The 23,600-nt window shown below is 36.1% G+C and overlaps 1 protein-coding gene across 3 annotated transcripts; it reads right to left on the minus strand.

Annotated features, from left to right (window-relative positions):
- Positions 1-4: 4 nt before the first annotated feature.
- Positions 5-20,844, minus strand: LOC130812874 (protein CHROMATIN REMODELING 4). Of its 3 annotated transcripts, none has more exons than XM_057678504.1 (12): positions 20,600-20,844; positions 19,728-19,847; positions 19,323-19,601; positions 17,598-17,699; positions 16,574-17,371; positions 14,487-14,585; positions 11,670-14,306; positions 8,365-8,516; positions 7,355-7,469; positions 5,593-5,672; positions 2,765-3,404; positions 5-2,638 (listed from the first exon to the last, which is right to left on the minus strand). In XM_057678504.1, the coding sequence occupies exons 3-12, from the start codon at positions 19,539-19,541 to the stop codon at positions 326-328; spliced, it is 7,155 nt and encodes a 2,384-aa protein (XP_057534487.1). In that variant the 5' UTR covers positions 19,542-19,601; positions 19,728-19,847; positions 20,600-20,844; the 3' UTR covers positions 5-325. The 3 variants fall into 3 exon arrangements, with proteins under 3 accessions (XP_057534487.1, XP_057534488.1, XP_057534489.1); XM_057678505.1 differs by having other exon boundaries at positions 19,323-19,615; XM_057678506.1 differs by lacking the exon at positions 19,728-19,847.
- Positions 20,845-23,600: the final 2,756 nt, after the last annotated feature.

Below are 23,600 nucleotides of genomic sequence, written 5' to 3' on the forward strand. Positions count from 1 at the left end.
CATATGCCATAACAATGGGGGTACATATATACTTTTTCACATACACAACCTTTACAAGATATTTCCTAGACTTGTTGTACTAAAGCTACAAGTTAACACTCGCAACCTCAAAGGTACCTACAAAACTGATCGAATCATAAACTACATACCTAAGACTTGAACATAACAAGAGGGCCAATTGGCCCTTCGTTATAAAGATGCCTGTGGTTATAAGGACGCCTAATCAAAATCTAAACCAGTTTACACAATCTACGCACATCGTACCTGAATTCCCAACAGAATTGCTGTTATGCATTTACAACGACCCCATAGTTGTTTATCTATGTCACGTCTGATTCGACAGAGTTTTCTCTGATGACACTTCCTCTCCTTCCAGCTGACTCACGCGGGGAGGGTCAGAATGGGTTTTGCTAGAATCCTTGATATCAGAGCAGTTCACTTCTATTCCAGGTAAGGGATTTACCTTTGCATCTTCTGTTCCATCTTGCTCTTTCTGGGATTGTTTGTCATCAACGGAAGTCAGAGAGGTTGAGTACATGTTATGAGGTACACATTGTCCTGCAGCTCCACTAGATGCTACTAGCTGCACTACTTCAGGAGAGAGGCCCAATACACTAGTTTTTCCAATGGAGTGCAAAAGTAAAGATGGTGATGGTGATGGTGATGGGTTCGGAGCTACACAAGATGCCATTAGTTGCACTACTTCAGGAGATGGCACCAAACCATAACTCGTTCTTTCAATTGGTTCTAAAGATAAGGATGACGATTGCTTAGCAACTCCACAAGATGCTACTAACTGCAGTACTTCAGGAGAGGGGGCCATTACAGTACTTGATTTCCCAATGGGTTCCAAAGGTAAAGATGAGGATAGGTCTGGCACTCCACAAGAGGTTATTCGCTGCAGTACTTCAGGAAAGGGTACTAGTCCAGAACTTGCATTTTCAACCGGTTTCAAAGAGGAAGAAGGGCTCGGAGCTCTACAAGAGCCTACTAGCTGCAGCACTTCAAGAGAGGGGACCAACTCAGAACTTGTTTTTCCTAAGGGGTCCAAGGATAAAGATGGCAAAGGATTCATAAGCTCTGCATTTGGAGGAAGCAAAGGAAGCATTGGCAAAGATGAGGTAACAGAAACTGATTTTGAGGCACATTCTCTAGAGGAGCTGCATTGGAATTCTTGGCTGCTTCCAGCAATCTCAGTTGCAATTGAATCAAGCAGATGCTGTTTTCGTTTTTTCTTTTTCTTTAACCACTTTCGAGGATCTTTCGGCTGAGAAGGAGGTGGCCCAGGAGTAACAAATGGTGGAATAGAAGGCTTTTCTTCAGGATAAAGCAAACGAACAGACTCTGCTATGGCAGACACTGTAGATGGAAGTTTACAATCTGAAGTTTTGGAAGGAGCTTCCACAGCTTCCCGAAGCCAATGTGGTAGCCTGTCCTTTGAAGAGCAACTCTCTATGGCTACTTCTTTACCTTTAAACCTATAACAATTTGACCCAATGTTTGAATTGTGGTGCAAAGATGAAGTTGGACGCTCGCTACTGCATACCTCATTGCGGGGACTGTTGAGAATTTTTAATGAGCTATCTAGCCGAGAAGGATGATTATGATGTGTATTTGCATCTAACTCATCCTTGGATGCAATAGCATACCCATTTGAGGAACTTCGAACAAAACCAGCACTTTCAGGCCCTTGTGGCTCCACATGCACATTTAGTGAAGTACCATTTATATCTGAGGGAATGTTAGATGATTCTCCATGGAACCTGGCAGGAAAAGTTCCAGCACCTAAAGTGTGAAAAGACGCATGGTTTTCATCGGGGAAACTTGTACAATTGGAAGGTCCAAAAGGCCGAAAATTCGCAACTAGATCACTGAATCCCAATTTCATATCCGTAAAGTGGCTTTGAAATTTAAAGGGGACGGCTAATCTACTCCTATGCAAAGCCCGCGCCATCATTTCATCAGAAAAGCTTGGGAACAACGCAGAGCTGGGTGATTTTGCATTCTTAATTGATCTCAAGCCTGGAGAAGCATCCAATATCTTTTTCTCCTCTGCCTCCCATCTCGTAGCCAAGTCATTAGGAGTTTTGTACTTTGAGAATTTGAGTCTTGGATCCCTAAGCATGGCCTCCCAATTGCCACGTCCATATCTGCGAACACCAATCCAAAGGGAATCAAGTTCATCCTCCAACCATCCATCAGTTTTTGCCTTTCTTTTAAGTAAGTTGCTTGTTCCTGCAGCAGTCCTCATAGCTATATTCTCAAGAACCTTCCTGTGATTTACAGGAATCGAAGGGTGAATGTTTGGCTTGTGTCCTAGACTTAATGTGGGCAGTACATCTAACTCTTCCTGATTACTAATTGTCAAATCCTGCAAAGGGAACCTCAAGTTTGGCAAGAATGGCATTGAGGAAGGTGCATGCAGAGATGCACTATCATCTCTTCTGCCAAGTGATAAGTTGCCTAAGAAGTCAGGTGCTGAGGCCGGCAAGGTTTTAGGTGGAAGCGGAAATGCTGATAAGAATTTCTCATCAAAAGGCAATTTGGGTAATCCCATTCTCTCCAGAAAATCAGCTGAACTGGCACTTGAGCTCTCTACACCATCTGGAAATTTCCGCTGTAAAAACGGCAGGGGGTACTGCAAATAAAATACAGCATTCTGTCAAATTATTAATTAATTATTAACATATTTTTAACATAATAATTGAAGCAACAGAGGAGTTGTTAGTGGATGGTGAAGGGGAAAGAAAGAAAGAGACAGCACCAGAGGTAATGGGAGTGAATTATCTGGAAGGCAGCTCTTCAGATGCTGAGGTGCACACTCTGACGATGCTTCAGGAAGTTTCGTTTTTCCCATAGTTGTCTCTACTCCCATTACTTCCTTTGTGAAAGACCTAGGGCATGCAGATATGCTTGAAGGCAAGTCTAACTGCTTTCCTTGTCTATTTTCTATTGCTCTAGAAGTGATCCGATGAGATAATTCAGGTTGACATGCATTTGGTGCACAAAGTCCCAGAACAGGCAAGGGGTAGTCTGAAGCACTGGAAATTGCAAAATTTGCACCCATACTCTGATCAGGAACACCATTCACAGAAGAATTGCCCAGAATTTTGGAGGAAGGGTTCTGATTATTGCAGTATTTATATTTTATCGGTTTTCCATCCTTCTGAACAGTGGCCCTACTGTTAACCTTTAATCCACTCCAGTTTTTATCTTCCGAATCATTTGCTGCAGATTCATTTCCAAAAGGTTTAACTGATCTGGCAGCTCCTTCCTTCTCTTTCATATAATTTGGAGGGCACTCAGAAAGCGAATGAAGCCCATGTGGGCCATAAGCAAGATAAGATTCTTCAAGTGATTTTCTCAGAGCAATTCGTTCCTTTTGCCGAGTACGAAGTCTTGTACTGCAGGAGGAAGTTAGCACAATGCACAAACATCAGGGGATAATTGCCAGTATATTGTTCAACATTGCTTGCTCTTTAAATGCATATTTATAATTAATTTTCTCAAAAGATAACAAATTGGGAGAACAATAATTGGCCAATTTTGCTTAAGATATACTGGCAGCATACCACATTCACACAAGAACTGCAAGCTTTTTGAAATCAAAAAATTTTCCCTTGCATTGAAAGCACAAAAATATCAACGCAAAAGAACTCTTGCAATTCCGCATTCCGGTAACTGATACGTCAAAAATTGGAAAGATCTAAACGACCTGTTTTTATGTTTCCGAGGTTCAAAACCATGTTAAGAAACAGTTATTGTTCATGTAAATAGTATGAACAGTTATACAAAATTCATTTGACGCATCAGTAACTAACTCAATAAATAAAAACTGAAAAATACAAGTAAAATCAACAGTACAGAAAATTCATTTGACACTTTCATTAACATTTTTTCATTCATTTAAAACCTATAATCTATATTAGACACAAGAAGAAAAGGGACACTGTCAACATAAAAAAGTAAACAAGCTTACACCCCTTGAAACTAACATATGCAAGTATGTATGGGACAAGAGAGCAGAACTATTCCATTGAAGGATAGTACAAGTCAAAACTGCCATTGTGAAGTAAGAGGCTCACCTCATAATCAGGCACACTATACCTACAAGAGATAATGTCAAACCATTCTTACTATAAGTAAGGTCTCATAAGTTTTTTGAAGTGCTCATTCATCCATAAAGTAAGGCGAGTTTTCTCCATAAACACCAATCACAACAAAACTTTTTTTTTAAAATGTCACCGACCAGTGCCTCATGCTGTCATGCATGTGTTTTGCAAGAATAAATGACAATTCCCAAGTCCCAACCCAAAATTAAAATCACGCAGGACAGAAAGTACTTCTATTGCTGAATCCAAAAAGCCAAAACCCCAAAACTGTAAGGTTTGGAGGGATACTTGAACCCAGCAACACTTATTTTCTTGACCACAAACATAGCTGTGTATTCGGATAATGAAATAGAAAGGAGTAGGAAGGGAAAGGGAGGGAAGGGAAGGGTAACGAGTTTTCCTTCGTAAATTGAACTCAACCCACCCAATCCTCTCCCGTCCAATTTCCCCTTTTATCTGCATTTTTTATCCAAATGAATGAAATTTATCTGTTCCTTTCCCTCCATTTTCTTGTATCTAAACCAACCATAAAACAAACAAGAAGCAAGAACATATGTACTTTTACGTCATAACTCCAAATACTAGAAGCATGAACTTATGTACTTATTGCACTTTCTATCAATAAACGAGATACTATCAATTTTACCAAAAAAAATAGCAAACTATATCCATTTTCCCAAAAGAATTATAACATGAATCCCACCCGCTTTTCATCATTCCGAAAACAAAAGAAAAATGTATCTTTTTACGCAATGTAGTAAACATTTATTCATTACTCCCTCAATCCCTTTTAATTTGTACCACGTTTCATTTTAATCTGCTCAAATCTATCACCCACATATTTTTTGTCTTGTTCTCCAACTCAATTTCACTTTCCACTAATTTTCACCCATAAAACAAGGTGCAAAATGAGAGGAACAAAGAGAGTATTTCTCTATCTTTACTCTTTAACACATCGTGTGAAAATTACATCCTTAATACGAAAATACATCATCCTCTTTAATATCTTTGACTACAGGGGAAAAACAAAAAGGAAGTGAAGGAGAATACTTATTTTTTGTAAAGCCCTAAACTTTTTTGTCTTGAATATCTATAATGTTAATTCATGTTATTCCTTGGTAGATTAATGGACTTGACATTTTTTCGTATTTGACGAATCATAAAGGTTTTCAAATCAATCGAACATGCATTGTAAAGGTGTAAAAAAATGTGTTTCGAACAAGGAGCGAGGGATATTTCATGGCTTCAGCCTAATATTTGGCGATACAAAAACTGCATCACCCCATTACCCGATCACCCTTGTTACACAGCACTTGTGACCATTACTGTAATTGCGACCAAATTCGCATTTTCATTGCCCAAAGCCTATACAACTCCCAAAGCTTCTCAAAAGAAACAAGGAGAAGTTCACACACATACAATGGCAAACATAAAATTATAGAAAGGTAGTTGGAAACCGTTATCAGATGCAATAACTTACTACTTTTCCTTCAAAGCACGTCCAGCAGGAGTGTACTCTCTTTCAGGCTCTGGTTCTGGCCGGTCTTCTTCAGCACCACTCTAGAACAAAATAACACCACTTAGAAAATGCATCACTAGTTTTTAAAATAATAATTGAGATAAAGCAAAATCGCAAAATAAAAGTATTTCCATATGCCAAGTGGATAGATAAACAGAAAACACTGTAGACAAAGCCATAAACAATATAGCATCTCCAATAAAGTGCAATACAAGAAGAAAGCGGGGAGAAAAAATAACACACCCTTTTTGCACACCTGAACACAAGAACAATCACTTATATTTCAAATCACAAAAGACTCAGAATACTAAACCTTATCTTTGATAACACAAATTTCTATCACAAGATATGCAGAGTATTGAACCTTTTCTTCAATTAAAAAAGAAACATCGCTGAAACATTGCGAGAGCACCATGACCATGATAAAAAATTACTTGGATTGCCCAATTCAAAAAGGATAAAATTTTTGTGTATTAATTGAGTGATATCTTAACTCCTCGTGGATTTACCATAGTGGTTTTTGTTTCCAACTAAGCTTTACAACTAGGAAATAAGAGACATCCCTCTAACTGCCACCCATAGGTGGCCGGCCCCCTCAAGTTTTATACTTCTCCTTTTATGATAATAGGCTAATAGCTACTAGAAACTTCTATGATTTATGGCCTCTCGAATAACTATAGTCACTCTCACCTTAAGTTTTGTCTTTGCGATGGTTGCCACCCCTACGCAAGTACATCCTTCTTTAAAACCAGAAACTAGTGAAAAATAAAACCAATTACCAACCAGCCAATATTCTTCATTAAATTCACATAACCACCCTTTAGCTTTAACTATCCAGTCAAAGGATACAACACATCTCCTAAAAAGCTTTCACGTGTTTAGGAAAATGTTGCATTCTTTAAGTGATGGAGGAAATACTAGTATTAAAATTTTGTGCAGAAAAGCAACCTTATATACAATATTCAGGTTAGGTTACAGAAAAAGTCCAGTTTTGAAGCCCTACCTACATCCCACTGTTGCAATTACAGGGAAGCTGGCCTATCATATAGACAATTAGAAATACAGTTCTTGGCATACTCCACTAGAAATCAGTATATTTACTGACCATGCGCAAGAAATGGAAAATTACTGTTCATCAATATACCAGCAATAGTACCAAACAGGCAATGCCTACTAAGTATTAACTACTATGGCATGATATATTGGACTGATAAAAAATGATCAAATTAGTTAAAATAAATACATAATTTACTTGAAACTATTGTTTCGTCAGACTTCAAGATATCTCAGCATTATAAAGCAACATGGTTAGGCCACCTAGAGTTAGCCACTTTTCAATGCACCTTTAAGACCCCATTCCAGATTAGAGAACAATAGATTGTTTTTGTTTTTCTGGTTAGGCCACCCTGACAACGGTTTTGAAACGCTATCCTATGCACCTTTACACAGATTAAATAACAGCAGAATGTCATATAAATAGTATATAAGCAAAAAAACTGATATCATTGCATTCCATATAAACCACATAAAATATACTAACAAATGAGCAAGAAAAGAGTGACTGATACTCTACTCAATTTATAAGAAAAGCTAGTTTACATGATCATTGAGTTAATATGAACAGCTACTTCACATAATCATCAAGTCCTCAGCATCCAGGTAAAAAGATGATAAGTTACCGTTAAATTAATTGGTGAAAGGGCAACATTTCACAAAGATTTACCTCACTTAGAGTTTCAGTAGGAGGAAGTGCAAATGCTTCCCTATAAGAAACTGCTTTTCTGAGACGTTTCCCTCTACCAAGAGAAGCTTCCTCTTCATTCTGATATCTTTCCCATCTGGCATAGGAAACAAACACCTCAATAACTAATTTGACCAAAATAGAAAGTTAAAAGTTGAAACTTAACACCCATACATCCCTTTTAAATAATTGTTTACTGCCAAAGTAAATCATAGTGTTAAATCTCAGTTTGCAATTTTGTATACCCTATTACAACCGCATTTTAAAGCTTTAGTGAACATGTTACTAAGACACTCGCCACGGCAGCAGCAAACCATCTGAGTTTCCCACAGAAGTGGTTTTTCAACTGATACCATAATTTCAACAGCATCCGAGTTTCTTAAATACAGCATCTCGAAGTTCTCTTTACACACATTTTGTTGCATTAAATTTATCCACAAAGCATGACTCATGAGCAGCCTTCTTGCACATTGATGTTAAATTAAATTTCAACCACTATTCAAGCTTAAATAACACTTAGAGATGAGGTTCTTATCTTTTGATGGCAAGCTAACGTAAGTAGAAGCTTGGATGCATCCTTTCTAACAGTTTTTTGCAATAAGTCAACTCACTAAATTCCGCTAAGTTGTAGTTTCTCAGGAAATAATCAAAGAGGTAGCTTGTCGAAAAAGTTGCTCATAAATTTTTCAAAATAAGTGCAACTTGCATGTTCATTCACCATTCTTTTAGAATCAATGTTGCTTAAGTGTAAATATTTTCAGTAAAGACGATATTGAGCCCATTGACATGTTACAAATAACACCAAGAAAACTTGCTCACAGCTCCAACGTGCATTCTTTATTTGTATAATCGAAACTATGGTGATTATTTAATGAAACGACTGCAACAAATGCTGGAAGAATCTTGCAGATTGAGAATAGCAGAAACAAAAAGTTTTACAGTTGACAAGCCATCAATACATATTTAACATAATTCCCAGAGTCTATCCTTACCTCATACGCAGAAGTCTATCCCATTCATTTTCTTCTGTACCATTGACCTCTTCCTTTTTCTCGGAACTAGGAGCAAAAGCATCCTCAATGACAACCAAGGGTGATTCAATTTTTCCTTCCTCATCCAAATGCTCATCAGCCCATTCCACAGACTGCATCAAATCATAACAATAGGAGACCAAATTAATTAAAAACCTCTTCAAAAGAAAAGAACCAAAGATTTACAAACCATGCAGACAATTGAAAAGCAAATTGAAGGAATGTGTGATATATCATTAAAGGGGGTTTATGATGACGTGTCAATATTAATAAAGGGCATTCTAGTAAATTCACGCTTAGTCTTGTTATTTTATATACTGTTGACAAATGTAATGAATGGGGAGTTTTTTGGAAATTAATGAAATAAGATTTGGGAGCAGCAGGGCTCGAACACTCCAATATCATTTGTTCTTTACTCTTTTTGTTCTTTCTTTCTTCTTTCTTGTTCTGGGCAGATAGCTAACACACCAAAGCTGGGTGTGTTGCGGAATGCTTATTTTATTCCAGCAGTGTAACAAGGTTTGGGGGAAAACAATGCATAATGTGCTAGTGAACCCCCCAGCTTGACATTCCTTTTTCTTCTATAACATTTATGTGTGTGTGTGCTGAGGGAGGGAGGTAACAAGAAAATAACATGCTCAGAATTATTTAATGAGGATCTGTACATTTTCCCTGAACTTAAAACGAGCAGCTCTCTGATTTCTGAGATACCATGAAGCTAAAAATCAGTTCACTTCTGATAGATGATCTCACACTCTTTCAGATTGTAGACATCCAAAATCTACAGCCTACAAATAATGCAAATGGCATTTAAGCTACTAAATATAGTTACTCATTACAAAATTTGTTTTCTTCTCTAAGTTCTCTCCGTTGGAACATTCTAATAACCTTCCTAGTGAGCTTTTGGTTCAATATTTTGAGGTATTGGGTATATGTTTTGGAATCACTGAAATCCATACCTCATGTTAGGTTCAAAAATCCTTGAGATCCAAAACCTGTGGGATATACTGTTTTGAGGCATATGATATAGGATTTTCAAACCTTAAGGGGGAGGTAGCTTTCGTTCTCAAACCCATGGAATCAAATGATATTTTTCAAGTTTTTTTTAGAATAAACTCTCCACACATCGCCCACAACTGCCACCCCTACAACTACCACTAAACACCTGCTCCCTTACTACTGCCTTTCCCTTAGAACCACCACCACTTCTATCTTATAGCCTCTGACAGTGGTCTCAGCGCATTCTTGGTTTTTGGCTGCATCTCCTTTGGTGCCTTTGTCCAAGAATATAGACCTAGCTATGGTAAAGTTACTTTCAATTGGAAATCTAGAATGTGTGAGCAAATAGTCACAATATTTTCTGAAATTATTGTATTTAATAGGAAATGATAGGATTTCAAGAGTAATGACAATATGAAGCTCATTTAGCAGGAGTTGTCTTCCCTTTGAAATACCATTACCAGAAGTAGTCCAATGGGGTTGTGTACTTGTGCTTTGTTGGACATTGAAAGAAAAGCATGGGGAATGAAACGTCCAACAACGTTTAGAGTTACATTTTTCTCTAAACCCATACCATAAAGAAATGAGACTTCATTCCAATTATTTAACCATTTTCTTTTTTATTTCTGGTGTTGGAATGAGATTGCTCAGTTGAATGAAAAGAATAATCATGTTCCATTTTCAGACAATCAAGCTAAGAGCAGAAGTCTTCCTACTGTCACTCAAACCTATGAGATGGACGCTTTCAACTTGTGCTACACACCTAGGCTTTTGGGCACCTTTGGATAAGAACCTATTTAAACTGAAGTCCAAACCAGTTATCCTTACACATGTATGACTTACCATTCTCAAAGGATTAATTACCCTTCCATGAGATCCATAAGGTACAGGCTACAGCACAAGCTATGTGGGTAAAATTTCACGGGTTCCTGTTTCAATTAGAATGGACATTGGTGTGAGTTTGGTGGTTAGTGAGCGAGTATTGGTACAGTTTGTCATACCCTACATAAGTAATGGGTACGAGGTGGATATGAGTGGACTAGCCAGCCCCATATAAGCCTACCACGCTCCATACACATACGCACCCGCCCGCCCGATACCCATATTAATTATCAAAGAAAATGAGGTTTGAAGCAAAACTAGTCCTTAACAGGCATAACCACAAGATATCAAAGCACAGGTCATGTTGCCGTTGAACATTCTCATCTTTTTAGAGTCGATGTAAGTAAACACAGGATTAATTTTATATGAAAGAGAGCAGTAGCCTCAAACATACAAAGAATTCAAGTTCCTCCAAGAAGATAGATCAAGATCATTAAAGATAAGCCCCTCGTAGAGACCAAAAATAAAATCCTTCTATCTCCGTAGCCAAAAGACTTTGGAAAAGTAAGTTCCAAAGCACAAGTTCGCCAAAACATTGTACCAGAAAACAAGGAACATCATATCACATTGATAAGGCTCTTTACAAAGAATATAACAACAAAGATAATCTCTACAACTTAGCATAGTGATAAATTAACAAAAGAAAGAACATGTAGGATTTGTCAAAGCTATGAAATGGGCATGTTTAAAAGATATTCAAAAAAATTTTAAACAAAAAAAACATAGATAAATTTAAAACCTCAAAACACTCAAATAACAATATGAAAAGAAAAGACAAAGTATCCAGATGAGAAGGAAATTCCACATCAACTGATATCCTAATAACATTTAAGATTAATCAAGATTATGTGTCAAGGGTACAAGGCTACATGCATACTAATCATATCTCCTCATAGGAACTCCATGTGTAGAGCAATGACCTAAAATGCATAGATTAAAAGTAGATCATGCGGTTATATAATTAGGTTTACAAAAATGTTCGAAATTACTAATAACATATACTCCCTCGGTCCCCATGAGAAAGCACCCAAAAAAGTTCAACGTAAAAATTAATTTGTAATTAAGGAATAGACAGAATAAAAATTAATTTGTAATTAAGGAATAGACAGAAAAACAAGTGGATAGTAGAAATGAGTTGTTAAATGAAGAGAGAAAATAAACTTGTGAATTAGATTAATTGCCAAAAAAGGAAAGGGTAGAAATTGAGTAGGACTGACCAAAATAGAAAGGGGAGCTTTCTCATAGGGACAAAGTAAATACTAGCCAAAATCATAAATAAAGATCCCATTAGTTTAGTTGTCCAGCTTATACATGTATGGCTTATCATCTTAAAAACTACAATCCCTGAAAACAAATAGGATTTACATAGCCAAACATTGACGTACCTTTACTGAACCAAGCATATCATTTTCAGCATCCGCTTCATTATTATCTGATGATTCCGATTGAAGGTTCGAACGGTCAAGCAGTTTCAAGATGGCATTGTCATCCCAAACAATTTTACTGCTTCCTTCTGTACATTTATCTTGGTACACATCTCCAAGACCTCCAGTTCTCCTCTTACTCCTTTGCTCTGTATCTGGAACTGCTTCATCCTTTCTCGAATCACTATCAACAATTCCCTTTCCTGAAGAATCACTAAAAAGTTCTTCTGTTCCCCAACGTAATATATCCTCTACCTCTTTCTGAGATCCAGACTTATTGACAAAAAGCTGATCCAGCATTAACTTTTTCTTTGCTAGCTGCAAGATACGTTCTTCAACACTAGCACGAACTACAAGCCTATAAACAAGAAGTCTGTTTGATTGTCCGATTCGATGAGCACGATTCATTGCTTGAATGTCTGCATGTGGGTTAAAATCTGAATCATAAATTATTACAGTGTCAGCTGTTGCCAGATTGATTCCAAGGCCACATGACCGAGTTGACAACAAGAATACAAATCTACTCTTATCTTGATTGAAGCGTGCAATTGCTGCTTGACGATCGGCTACCGATACAGAGCCATCAACTCTCTCAAATGATTTGGACCCAAATTCAAAATTTAGATAGTCTTCTAGAATATCTAGAAGCCTCGTCATTTGTGAAAATATCAGAACCCTATGGCCCTCCTTATGCAGCAATTTCAGCATTGAGTGCAAGACAATTAGCTTCGCCGAAGCCTTTATCCGCATTTCGTGAAGGAACTCTACTGATCCAGAATCAGGCTCTGTGCCAGGGATAAGATATGGATGGTTGCAAACTTTTCGCAGTTGCATCACAATGTTAAGCATTGATTGTTGGGGAACCCCTTTCCCAATGTTCCTTAAAACCTGATAGTTCTTTGTCAACATTGCGCGGTAATACTCAGCCTGAATAGAAGATAGCTCAACAGGGACCATTCTTTCAGTCTTTGGTGGAATGTTCTTCATTGCATCTTTCTTTAGCCTTCTAAGCATGTGAGGAGAAACAAGTTTCTTTAGTTCCTCTACCCTGTCAGCATCTGAGAGGTCCTCAAACTTTTCCTCAAAGGAAGATAGAGAAGGGAATGAAACAGGCTGCAAAAAGTTAAGTAAGTTGTACAGTTCTCCAAGATTGTTTTGAAGAGGGGTGCCAGTCAATAGGACACGCTGCTGAAAAGAAAAGGTATTCAGCAAGCTAAAAAGCTTACTGCTAGAATTCTTAAGCCGGTGCCCTTCATCAACAATAAGAACTTCCCAAGGAATTCCTCGTAAATGAGAGGAATCAACAAGAACCATCTCATAAGTAGTTAGAAGAACGTTAAATTTGTAAGCCAAACTTTTCTTATTCAAGTCATTTGGAAGACTAGCATGCCACTCGTATTGACGAATCAAAGTTCTTCCTTTAACATTTCCATGGTATTCCACTACATTCAAATCTGGAGCCCATAAAGCAAACTCCGACATCCAGTTTGGCATTGTGGAAAGAGGCACCAAAACAAGACAAGGAAGCTTTACTTTAAACTCAAAGTATAAAGACGCTATGAATGCACAAGCGGATACAGTTTTCCCAAGGCCCATCTCATCAGCAAGAATAACATTCTTAGATCTGTGCCAACACTTTCGTAACCAATTCAGAGCTTCTAATTGATGCGGAAAGAGTGAACCACCTTTGAGAATCCCAGGCTGTTCAGCAAGAGGCTGAACCTCATTTTGTTGAAAAGCATCTCTCCTAGACAAAGCATCTCTTTCAACATCCTTCATCAGTGTCTGGTGTTCGAACTGATTAAATTGATCAATCAAATGTGCAAAGTCTCTGATTGCAGGTTCATCTGTCCATTCCCAGGTGCATTCATCATATGGGAGGCCAGACCATTTGATATAAGCTTCAGTTCTACCACCTTTTGATGACCGGAGTGCAATCACTCGTTGGGGCTGTTTCCATCTCTCCTCGCAGATATTAATTGGAGTAGTTCCGTACTTTGTCTTGTAGTTATCTAGCTTTCTTTTAGCTAAAACTTTCAGCCTAGACTCAGATATCCAACTATTGTGGATATGAGATCTCCCAACCCATTTAACTAAGAATTCATAAGAGATATGTTCCCTATCTAACAATAAAGTTTCGGTCAAAGTAGACTCCACAACCTTCGTATGACAACTACCATCCTTTGCAACTGAATTTCTTGGCTCAATATCATCTTCCAGCAATGGAGGTGCAGACGTGTTTTCATGTGAAATATAAGGTTTACACTTATCTTTTCCAGTTACAGAACTTAACCCATTACCTACTTCAGCCACACTATCTCCTTGATTGTATTCGGTGGTCACAGTTGTGAATTCCTGTACTGTATTTTCAACACCTTCATCCATACGAAAACCCCCAAATAATTGTCTATGTGCTGCAGAAGGATCTTTAAGGTCATCTTCTAACAGCTCCGAACCATCTTCACACTCTGGCTGGCTCGTTAAAATTTTTGAAATCTGTGGTTCACCTGACAACGTACCGCTTGGCATTAACTCAGAGTTCTGACAAAGGGAGACGGATGTATCTTCCTGCACTCTACATCCCAAGATCCGATCAACCTGCAATATTAACATTTGAAGCAAGCAGCAGTGTTACCACAGTAACTCAAGAAACAACACTACAATACAACACAACAATAGCAAAGCCGTAATACAACATAAATGGATGACTACACTATACAACATTGCCCGAAGAATGGTACAAACAAAATATCTGAGAACTTCAGAATAGCTGCGTACTAGTAATGTCTCTTCAAAAGAGTTCTCATCGGGTAATAATATTTTCTCAGGCCCAGCATCGTCTTGCGTTGACAACCCCACAGCTACGCTAGGAAGTGCCTGCACCATACGGAACAATTACTAGGGTACAGCTGTATAAAACTTATAAGGGAAATAAAAGAAGATAAATGGTATAACAAACTACAAACCATCATCCCATAATAAAATTAAAATAAACGGATGTATATAAACATAAGACGAAAAAGGAAAGAAAACAGGTAAAAATGTCACCGATAAAACTTATATTCCGTAAGATGGCAAACAACAAACATCCAAACCAAAAAAAATTTGAAAATATAAAAGAAATACAGCTTTAGATAATTTCATCAACTCCTTCAACTCCCCCTCTTTCGATTCCTCCCACATCTTGTATAAAAAAAATAAAAGGAGTAATAGTGTTAAGAAAAACAAATGGTAACAGGCAATGCAAAGTATTTATGTTCCTAATTCCAGTGGATGAAAAAGAACAATTAAATTACCAACAAAAAGTAATTACAATATCAAAAAAACTGTTCATTATACATTAAATGAAATTTTATGATGTGCAAAATGTAACAAAATTATTTAAAAAATAAAAGCAAAAATCTGCAAAATAGACAAAATCAGGGAAACATATTTGAAAAATGAACTTTCCGAAAGAAGATTCATAAGTAGATGGTAATATAATTTATCCACTTGGAGCAATTATTTTCTCTTCTAGCATTATAATTAAAGATACTACAGTCTATAAAGCAAAAAAAAAAGGAAAGAAATTGCTCCAAGTGGATGCTTTAAATATCTTGGGTCCATATTTCAGGAAAGTGGGGATATTTGTGCGTCACAAAAATGGAGAGCAGCTATTGGATATTATGTGATCAAGGTGTGCGCCAAAAGTTAAAGGGCAAGTAGCAGACCAACACTGCTACATGCATCAGAATGTGAGGCTTTTAGAAAGGACATAATAGGAAGATGGGAGTAGCAAAAATTCAAATGCTTCGATGGGGGATAGAATTTGAAACGAAGAAACAAAAAAAAAATTTTAGGAGTGGCAAATATTGAGAAAAAGATCAAAGAAAATCGTTTATGATGGTTTAGCCATGTACAAAGACGGGTTATTATTGAACCGATAACGAAAATTGAAAGTTGGAACTCGGGAGACGTAAAAACAGGGCGAATAAGACTGAAGATGAACTAGAGGGCATGATTGGAAATGATTATAAAGGATTTGGACTTATTGGTTCAAATGGTAGAAAATAGAAATGAATGTAGAAAGAGAATCCATGTAGACAACTATTGGAACTAATATATTGTTTCATGTAGTGAATCTCAATCTTTTGGAATTAAGGCTCTTGCATTGTTGTTTTTTTCATGCTTATTAGAATCAAGTCAGAACAACCATACTCACACCAATACGAAAGACCAAAAGGTTTTTAAAATGGGCACAACAAAAATATAATATCATATGGAATGATAAACAACAAGAAACCATCCTTGGAGACTCTAATCAAACAATGAAACATGGCATTAATCAACCATACGACAATTAGAAGTGAGCCGTGTACACAAGAAAACAGAGACATGTAAAACAGTCCAGGATTAAACTAAGCTCATTTCATGAGAACCTTAATACATCCTTTTTTACTTGTACAGCCTAATTGCTATATAATTTCTACTACAAAGTGGGTGAGCACAGATACTCAAGTTGAATTGAAGAGTCGTAAGTCATCAAAGATGATGTGAGGGCTTCTGGCAGTAACATATATCTTGTCTCACTTAGGACTTGAGACTTAAAATGGCCATTGTTAATATACTCTGAATTGACGAAAATAAATACCAAATTCCTCGAGGCTTTTATATCAAGCGATAGGATTAAAATAGAGTGTCACACAATTTACAGCTTTCCAGTGAAACTCAGAATGGCTCTTTACAGACATTTTATTCAAAGCATAACCCAATTCAAGGTACTCAACATCAAAAAACCATACCATAGTGCAGTATTGAGTATTGACTATAGAAACCCAATCCAACAACAAAAGTAATGACAAAATATAAGATGGCTATCGTGATACCTCCTCTTGCTGATTTTCTATCTTTTCGGACGCAGCATTCTTCTGTGGCGCAGACGCTGTGTTATGAACAGAGCGACGCTTTTTCTGTGGTTCACTGAGCTTTGGAGAAGGAATATGAGCATTTGATTTACGCTTCTGACCTTTGTTTTCTGAAGACTCACCAGTTGACATCTTGCATTTTTTCTTCTTTCCATCTTTATTAGGTTTATCTTTTCTTTTGGAAGACTCAGAGACTGTTTCTGATCCTGGTGCTGCTTTCTTAGCAGTGCACTGAATTTTATTAGATCCACCATGTCTTTTTTTGGCAGGTTCACTCTTAGGCTCAGGACATGTAACCACAGGGAGGCGCAATTTATGTTCGACCAGACCATTTGACTTCTTTTCTGCTTCTGATGAATCAGGAATCTTTTCAACATCCTGCGTAATAGAGCTATGAATCTTCTTTTCATGATCTGCACTTCCACATTGTGATGAAAGGCCCAGAGAACCATCAGGAGACATTAATCTCATCTTGCTACCACATGATTCATCATCTGTTAGAGGCTCTAACTTTTTCATGCACTGGTTTTTATCAACACAACCCACTTTTCGTTTGCTGGATGATCTTTTTTTCCCTACGGACCTGCCAAGAAACTGAGACATTTTTAGGGTACTAGAAGCCTTGATTCCAGCTTTCACCTTCTCAGATAAAGTCATTGTCCTGGCTTTTTTTGGCATCAAATCTTGGTGGTTGATACAATCTGATGAATCATTTTTCTGCAAGCAGGTAGAGCATTCCCACTTCCCATTTGGAATGCGCTGAAAAATTAAAACCAATCATGAGAGAGACACATGAGGACAGTGATGGAAGATGATAGGAAAGATATTTTTATTCTATCCATATTGTTGGCAATTACCATTGTTCGCATTGTTGTGTTAAAGAGAGAAGGGCCGAAAATTATCACAATGTCATTTTTCAGAAAAGTAATACCCGTTAAACTTTGAAACGAGAAAATTAGAAGGTGATATAATAGGTTACAATTACCTTAAGAGGTGGTTCAAGGCATTCAAGATGGTAAGTTCTTGGGCAACTATCACAGCACAGCAAGTTCCCTCCAAGGTCACAGATCTCGCATTCATAATAATACTGGACAAGACGAAAACAAAAAACTGAATGCCATTTAAGCATAAAAAAGAATGACAAAAACGGATAGAGCAAAGGCATAACAACTTAAACATCAAAACTCAATGATTCACTCTAAACAATGCAACACTCAAACATCAATCTAAATCCAAGTTGTAATTTACATTAGAAGAAAATGCCATCAATCTTTCCATGTTGTGATTTAGATTAGAAGAAAATGCTTCAAGAAATATATTAACATTGAATAAATACCCAGGACGGTATTATGTCAAGAGAAAGTCAAAAATACCTCGTATTAATTAACTGGCATCGTTGAGTTTACCATCACATGTGCAGGCCAAGAAATCCAACAACCTACCGTAAAGTTTTCTTCGCAAATTACCAATATCACGCATTTATTCTTATGAGAAGTACTCAGACTGAATAGATTCCCCATAAATTAGCTGCTTAAAATCAATTGAGAGGCTAGCTCCCACAACACAACCCCTCCCCAGCCACTAAGGGTGCTAGAAAAGGAAAAAGAAAAAACCTTAACAACGTTATTTTTAAATAAAGAATAGTTTGTCAATTAGATCAAAGTGATGATAAGTCACCAACAGCATGAATTTCAAGGAAGACAGGACATATTAGTTAATGGAATTAATTCGGTGTTCTCACCATATATGCAATTACCACTTCATATGGAGATACTAACAATAACCTTAAGAAGTTAAGATTTGTAGACCTATTTATATATATGTTCAATGAGGCAAACTTCAATTTGTGCATTAGTTGTTGATTGCATATAGCAATCAGAACTAATAAGGAAATTAAAGAGCAAGAGTCCACTCAGAAAACTAACTGAATTCTTTTTTTCACTTAACCAGTAACCTGACAGATCTGAAAGGTGGAAAGTTAAAAAGGATTCTTATACAAAATATAGCTTAAGGTGTAATGTTTAGACTTCACTACTTCAGATAGGGCAATAATGTATCAAGTCCTTTGCAGTACTCTCCCACGTTCTATCCATTATTGTTCTTCCTAGAACAACTCATGGAGACTGAATATGACGTTGCAACTTGCAACTTGCGACTTTGAGTCTACAAGGGAATTTAGAAGATTCACCTTTATTCTTTATATAGAAATTGTTCAGAGATATGTATTAGCAAACAACAGGATTTCAATGCTTTTCGCAACTTTATTTCTAAACCATCAATGGAATTGATTGACTCAAGAACAAACTTTTCAGAGATTTATTAACATAACTTTTAAAATCAATGGAATCTGTTGGCCAACAATAAGCCTCCGCCTTTATCCTTACAGTAAGGATGATATGTGTCCGGATGAATTTCAACACCATATTTGAATGATGCTAAGGTATACACGGAGAGTATGACTAAATAGGTAGTTTACATCATTAGATAGCTTCTAATGTGAAATATAAATCGATAATAAATTCCATGAAGTTCCAACTTATGACCAAAATAAGAGGGAACTGAATTGATTTATTACCAACAAATAAATTTAAAAACATTGATACATGTAAAGGACTAAAACAATAACTACAGATCAATAAAAGAAAAAAAATTGATACATGATGGAATGCTAATAATGATGAGATTAAAAGCAATAAAAGCTGTATATTACCCCATCATTTCCTTTCTTCTTTGATATCAAACGCTTAGATCTTCTTTCAGTATTATGTGAGTCTTTTGTTGAGCAAGAAACTCCAGCAGATTCAGCTGCCAAATCCTCCTCATCCTTCTTAACAAGTGTTTCTGGCCCATATGGAAGTTTCTTACGCTTGCGTTTCAACACCCAATTTCGACTGATCATACTACTAGGTGTTGAGCCCTTCTCCTTCATCTTCAAGTCCCAAATGAAGCATTTATACAAGCAGTAAGAGTAACTACCCTATTTAAGTTTCTGGGACAACAAGGCTGATATCAGAATTAATCATCATTCAAACAGGAAAATTTTCAATAGGCACATATCTTTCTACATGCCAACAAAGAATATACTCCGGAATATGCATATCTGACAGCAACTTACCAGATATAATAGACGAAAAGTCGAAAACAGAACTTGTTAAAAGTCTACAATGGCACGTAGGTATACTTGGACCAGGCATGAAAATGCAACTGTCAATAGTACGCAGTGACTGAAACAGCACTGTAAGGGAAGCGAGGCACCACATTATAAGGTATCCAAAAGAATGTCAATTTTGCCAACATCAATCAAATTCACGAGACCCCCAATCCAAATATCCTATGTAATCTAATCTATTTCACGAGTAACAGGTAGTCTGAACTCCAAATATACCAACATAACATCAAGTCCAAAAATATCCCACGACCCAAATGTGGAATGTAATCTCCGACTCAGATTATTACCAATACACTCACACGTGACAAACTTTCAACAATCAATTTAAGCAAATTCACTGAGCTCAAGCATCAAACTTATCACCAATTAGCAATTTATAGAAGTATTCAATACCATTGTTAACATAGAGTTACAATACATATAATGGCCATTTTAAATGTCAATTATTCCTCAACATTATTAATTAAAAATTGGTAATTATTTTTTCAAGCTTTCAGGGTAATAATAGTAAGACCAAGCGATCAAATACTAAGAAGATATAATCAAATAATCCAATGAGCTGAATACAACACTCTAACACTCCAATTCCTCAGACCGAATAGCAGCGGCAACGATTCCAAATTACCGTCGCAACATAAATATCTTTAACCCTAATTCCACCTAAACCAACCCATTCAAAACAAACTAGTCGACAATTAAACCTCAACCAAAACCTCCAAATCATCTAAAACTTTAAAATTGTAAAACTGACAACAATTAAAACAAGAAATTAAGCAACAAAATTCAGATCTAAAGACATTTGGGAAAAAACAATTTACCACAAACCAAAAAAGTACGGGGAAGAAAAACAACAGCGTAGCAACAACCAGCGAGCTATGGTCCGATTGACAGTGTGCGATATTCCGGTGGTCCGACGACGGTGGGCGGCTAGTAGGTTGCTTGGGTTGTGAGTTGCGTGCTTGCGTGAGGAGTCAGGAATCCGGCCTAGAAAAAGGAGAGAGAATGAAAGCTTTGGGGGGAGGGGCCTAAGACTAAGACCAAGACTGTATGAGTCTGGGAAAAAATCTATGTTAGACACTTGACAGGTACCCACTCATACAGTTAAAAAATAAAGTACTCCCCCTATTAAAGTTTCATTTGACTTTTCACGGATTTTAAGAAGAGTTAAAAGTGGGACCCTAAAGGTTGAAAATAGAGTGGTATTATAGGTTTTTTAATGTAAGGAAGGAAAATTAGTATGGATAATGGAGGGTATAATTGAAAATACGATAAAGTTATTAAAAATCAAAAACCTATGACTTGACCATAAAAGAAAATGTGACACATAAACTGAATAGGAGGGAGTATAACTTATTTTATTTTGAGTTTTGAGAGATCTATTTAACAATATACTCTTCCAGTTTAAAATGACACGAAAATTAAAAAGTTTGTGAGTTAAATTCTTAAGAATTAAAAGTTTATATTATATCTAAAAAAAATGATTTAAAGTTATTGAAATAAATTAAAACAAAAAATATATAAATTAATTGAGGTAAAAAAGTACTTATGTCATAAATTTTTTTTTCTAGCAGGTGATGTTTTATTGAATTTTTGTTATGAGTAATCATTAAATAAACTAAATTTTTCATTTTAGATCACAATCTTTTGAATTTTTGTTCTACAATCTACTACTTTTGTTCTAAACAACTTGTTAAATTATATTTGACATTATTTATTAATTAAGTTATTTTCATACTTTTTATGTACTTTAAACCTTGCATCATTTTGACTTTTTACATTTTCAATAGACAACTTTAATCGTGTTTAATATAAATAACTAATAAAAAGTTAAATTTATCAAGTAAATGTAACCGATGTAGTTCTTAGAATTGGAATGTTGTGGAACAACTTGAGCGGTTATGTAGCAAGTAAAGATCACAAAAATTCAACGATTTTAAATGAATTAATTTATCAGATTTTGTACAAAAGCAAGTAAAATCAATTACAATATCAATAATTTTCAAAAGATTTACCCTAGAATTTGCTAAAAACATGGATAATGTTTATCACCTGGTCTTTTGAAAGACTGTCTCTTTGAAAAACATATCTCAAGTGCAGCCCATTAAAGATTAATGTCTACTTACTGTATTCTTAATGCATACTTTCAATATCTTAAATGTTTACTTATATCATTTTTAATGCGTACTTATAATATGTTAAAAAATATATAATAGGCCGGTCCAATTAGAGATGGTCTCTCACAATAATTTGTGTAATTTTATTTGCTTAATGGATAAGATAAATTTCCATAGTAAGTTAAAATTACAGGCATATTAGCCAAAAATATAGAATTGATCATCAGACCTAGGCTTATCTAATAAGTTAGATTTGCAATTATTATCAGCAGTTCATAATAACTTAATAATGAACAACTGACAATGTTAACAATTCTTAGCCCCGATGAAAAAAAATTCATTTACTAATCTTCTTGTTAACTTAGCAATTAGCATTACTTTGAACTAAATTCATTTACTAATCTTCTTGTTAACTTAGCAATTAGCATTACTTTGAACTAGACCTGATCAAACATCGGGCCGGGTCGGGCCATGTGGGAAAACAGTCGTTGATGCAGGTCGGGCCGGGGCGAAGTACGGGCCTAAAAGTTCCTGCCCAAGCCCATAATATGCGGACTTGCGGGCCTATGTTATATATTATTTATACATTATAATATTTTGTTTATTTTATTATACAACTCTAATATATTAGCTCAAACATTTTAAATTCTTTGAAACAGAATTGTATTTGTCTTCTTTAAAATTAATTAAGATGTTATTTTCCAATATTTCAGTACATGTACTAACAGTTTTAATTATTTCATATAGGAGCATGTAGTTTAACATTACTACATAAAAAATATATTGTTTTCGTATAGAAATATGGCAGCAAATCAGATTAACAATCTAAAGAATATTCTGGAAAAAAGAAACAAACTGAAAAGAAAAACTAAGTACATTAATTATTTGAAATTATTACGCCAATCGTTAAGCAATCTAACAGAGGTAATTTTTTCATAATATAAATAGCACCAAAAAAAATTTAATGAGAATAAAATTTAATTATGTCAAGCAATTATTTCAATTGGGACGGACCTAGAACAATATTAAATGATATCAATAATGTTAATGCAAGTGCCAAAACCCATGACTTTTCGGGCCGGGCCGTGGGCCAAACGTCAATCCCAAACCCGTATAAAAAAAATCGGGCCACTTATTTTTTGCCCAAACTCGTCCATCGGGCCATATTTTGATACCCAAACCCTCACTTTTTCGGGCCGGGTTGGGCTAGGCCGCCCATGATCAGGTCTACTTTGAACACAATTCCCCTTATATTCCCTTTCTTCTTACTCTCTTCATTTCTTTCTTCTTTAACTCGTTCTCCCTCTTTTTTCTTCTCTTCATCTTCTCTATTCAAGGATTCAACACTAAGCAAGCATTATGGGATAACCTGCCATTAATGACGACAACCATCCACCACCAACTATTGCAAGGCAAGTCAATAATCAAAGGTGCGCATCTTTCAGTAAATGCACAAAATTTGAATTTGAGCAGAGTTCATGCACAACTTAAATGCATTTGAGTCGTCGCTCGAACATTATTAGGTGTAGATGAGCCAACATTTGAGTAAAACATTTTTTTCAAATTTTTCTACGCTATGTTTGGGAATGAGAATTAGATTTAAATTTAGTGTTTGACAAATAAAAAATTTTAAATTTTGATTTGAATCACATTTGCAATTATTATAAAAATAGTTAAAGATAAGAATTTAAGAATGACCTTCCAA

Source organism: Amaranthus tricolor, chromosome 5, assembly GCF_026212465.1.
Source record: "Amaranthus tricolor cultivar Red isolate AtriRed21 chromosome 5, ASM2621246v1, whole genome shotgun sequence".
Lineage (NCBI taxonomy): Eukaryota > Viridiplantae > Streptophyta > Magnoliopsida > Caryophyllales > Amaranthaceae > Amaranthus > Amaranthus tricolor.

What these genes read in the sequence shown, in the direction of transcription:
- LOC130812874 (XM_057678506.1), bottom strand. Translation starts at nt 19,541, where the DNA reads ATGAAGGAGAAGGGCTCAACACCTAGTAGTATGATCAGTCGAAATTGG. An exon ending in ATATGCTTGGTTCAGTAAAG is followed by an intron (nt 8,517 to 11,669) that starts GTACGTCAATGT and finishes GATTTGATGCAG; the next exon opens with TCTGTGGAATGGGCTGATGA. An exon ending in GATAGACTTCTGCGTATGAG is followed by an intron (nt 7,470 to 8,364) that starts GTAAGGATAGAC and finishes TTCCTATGCCAG; the next exon opens with ATGGGAAAGATATCAGAATG.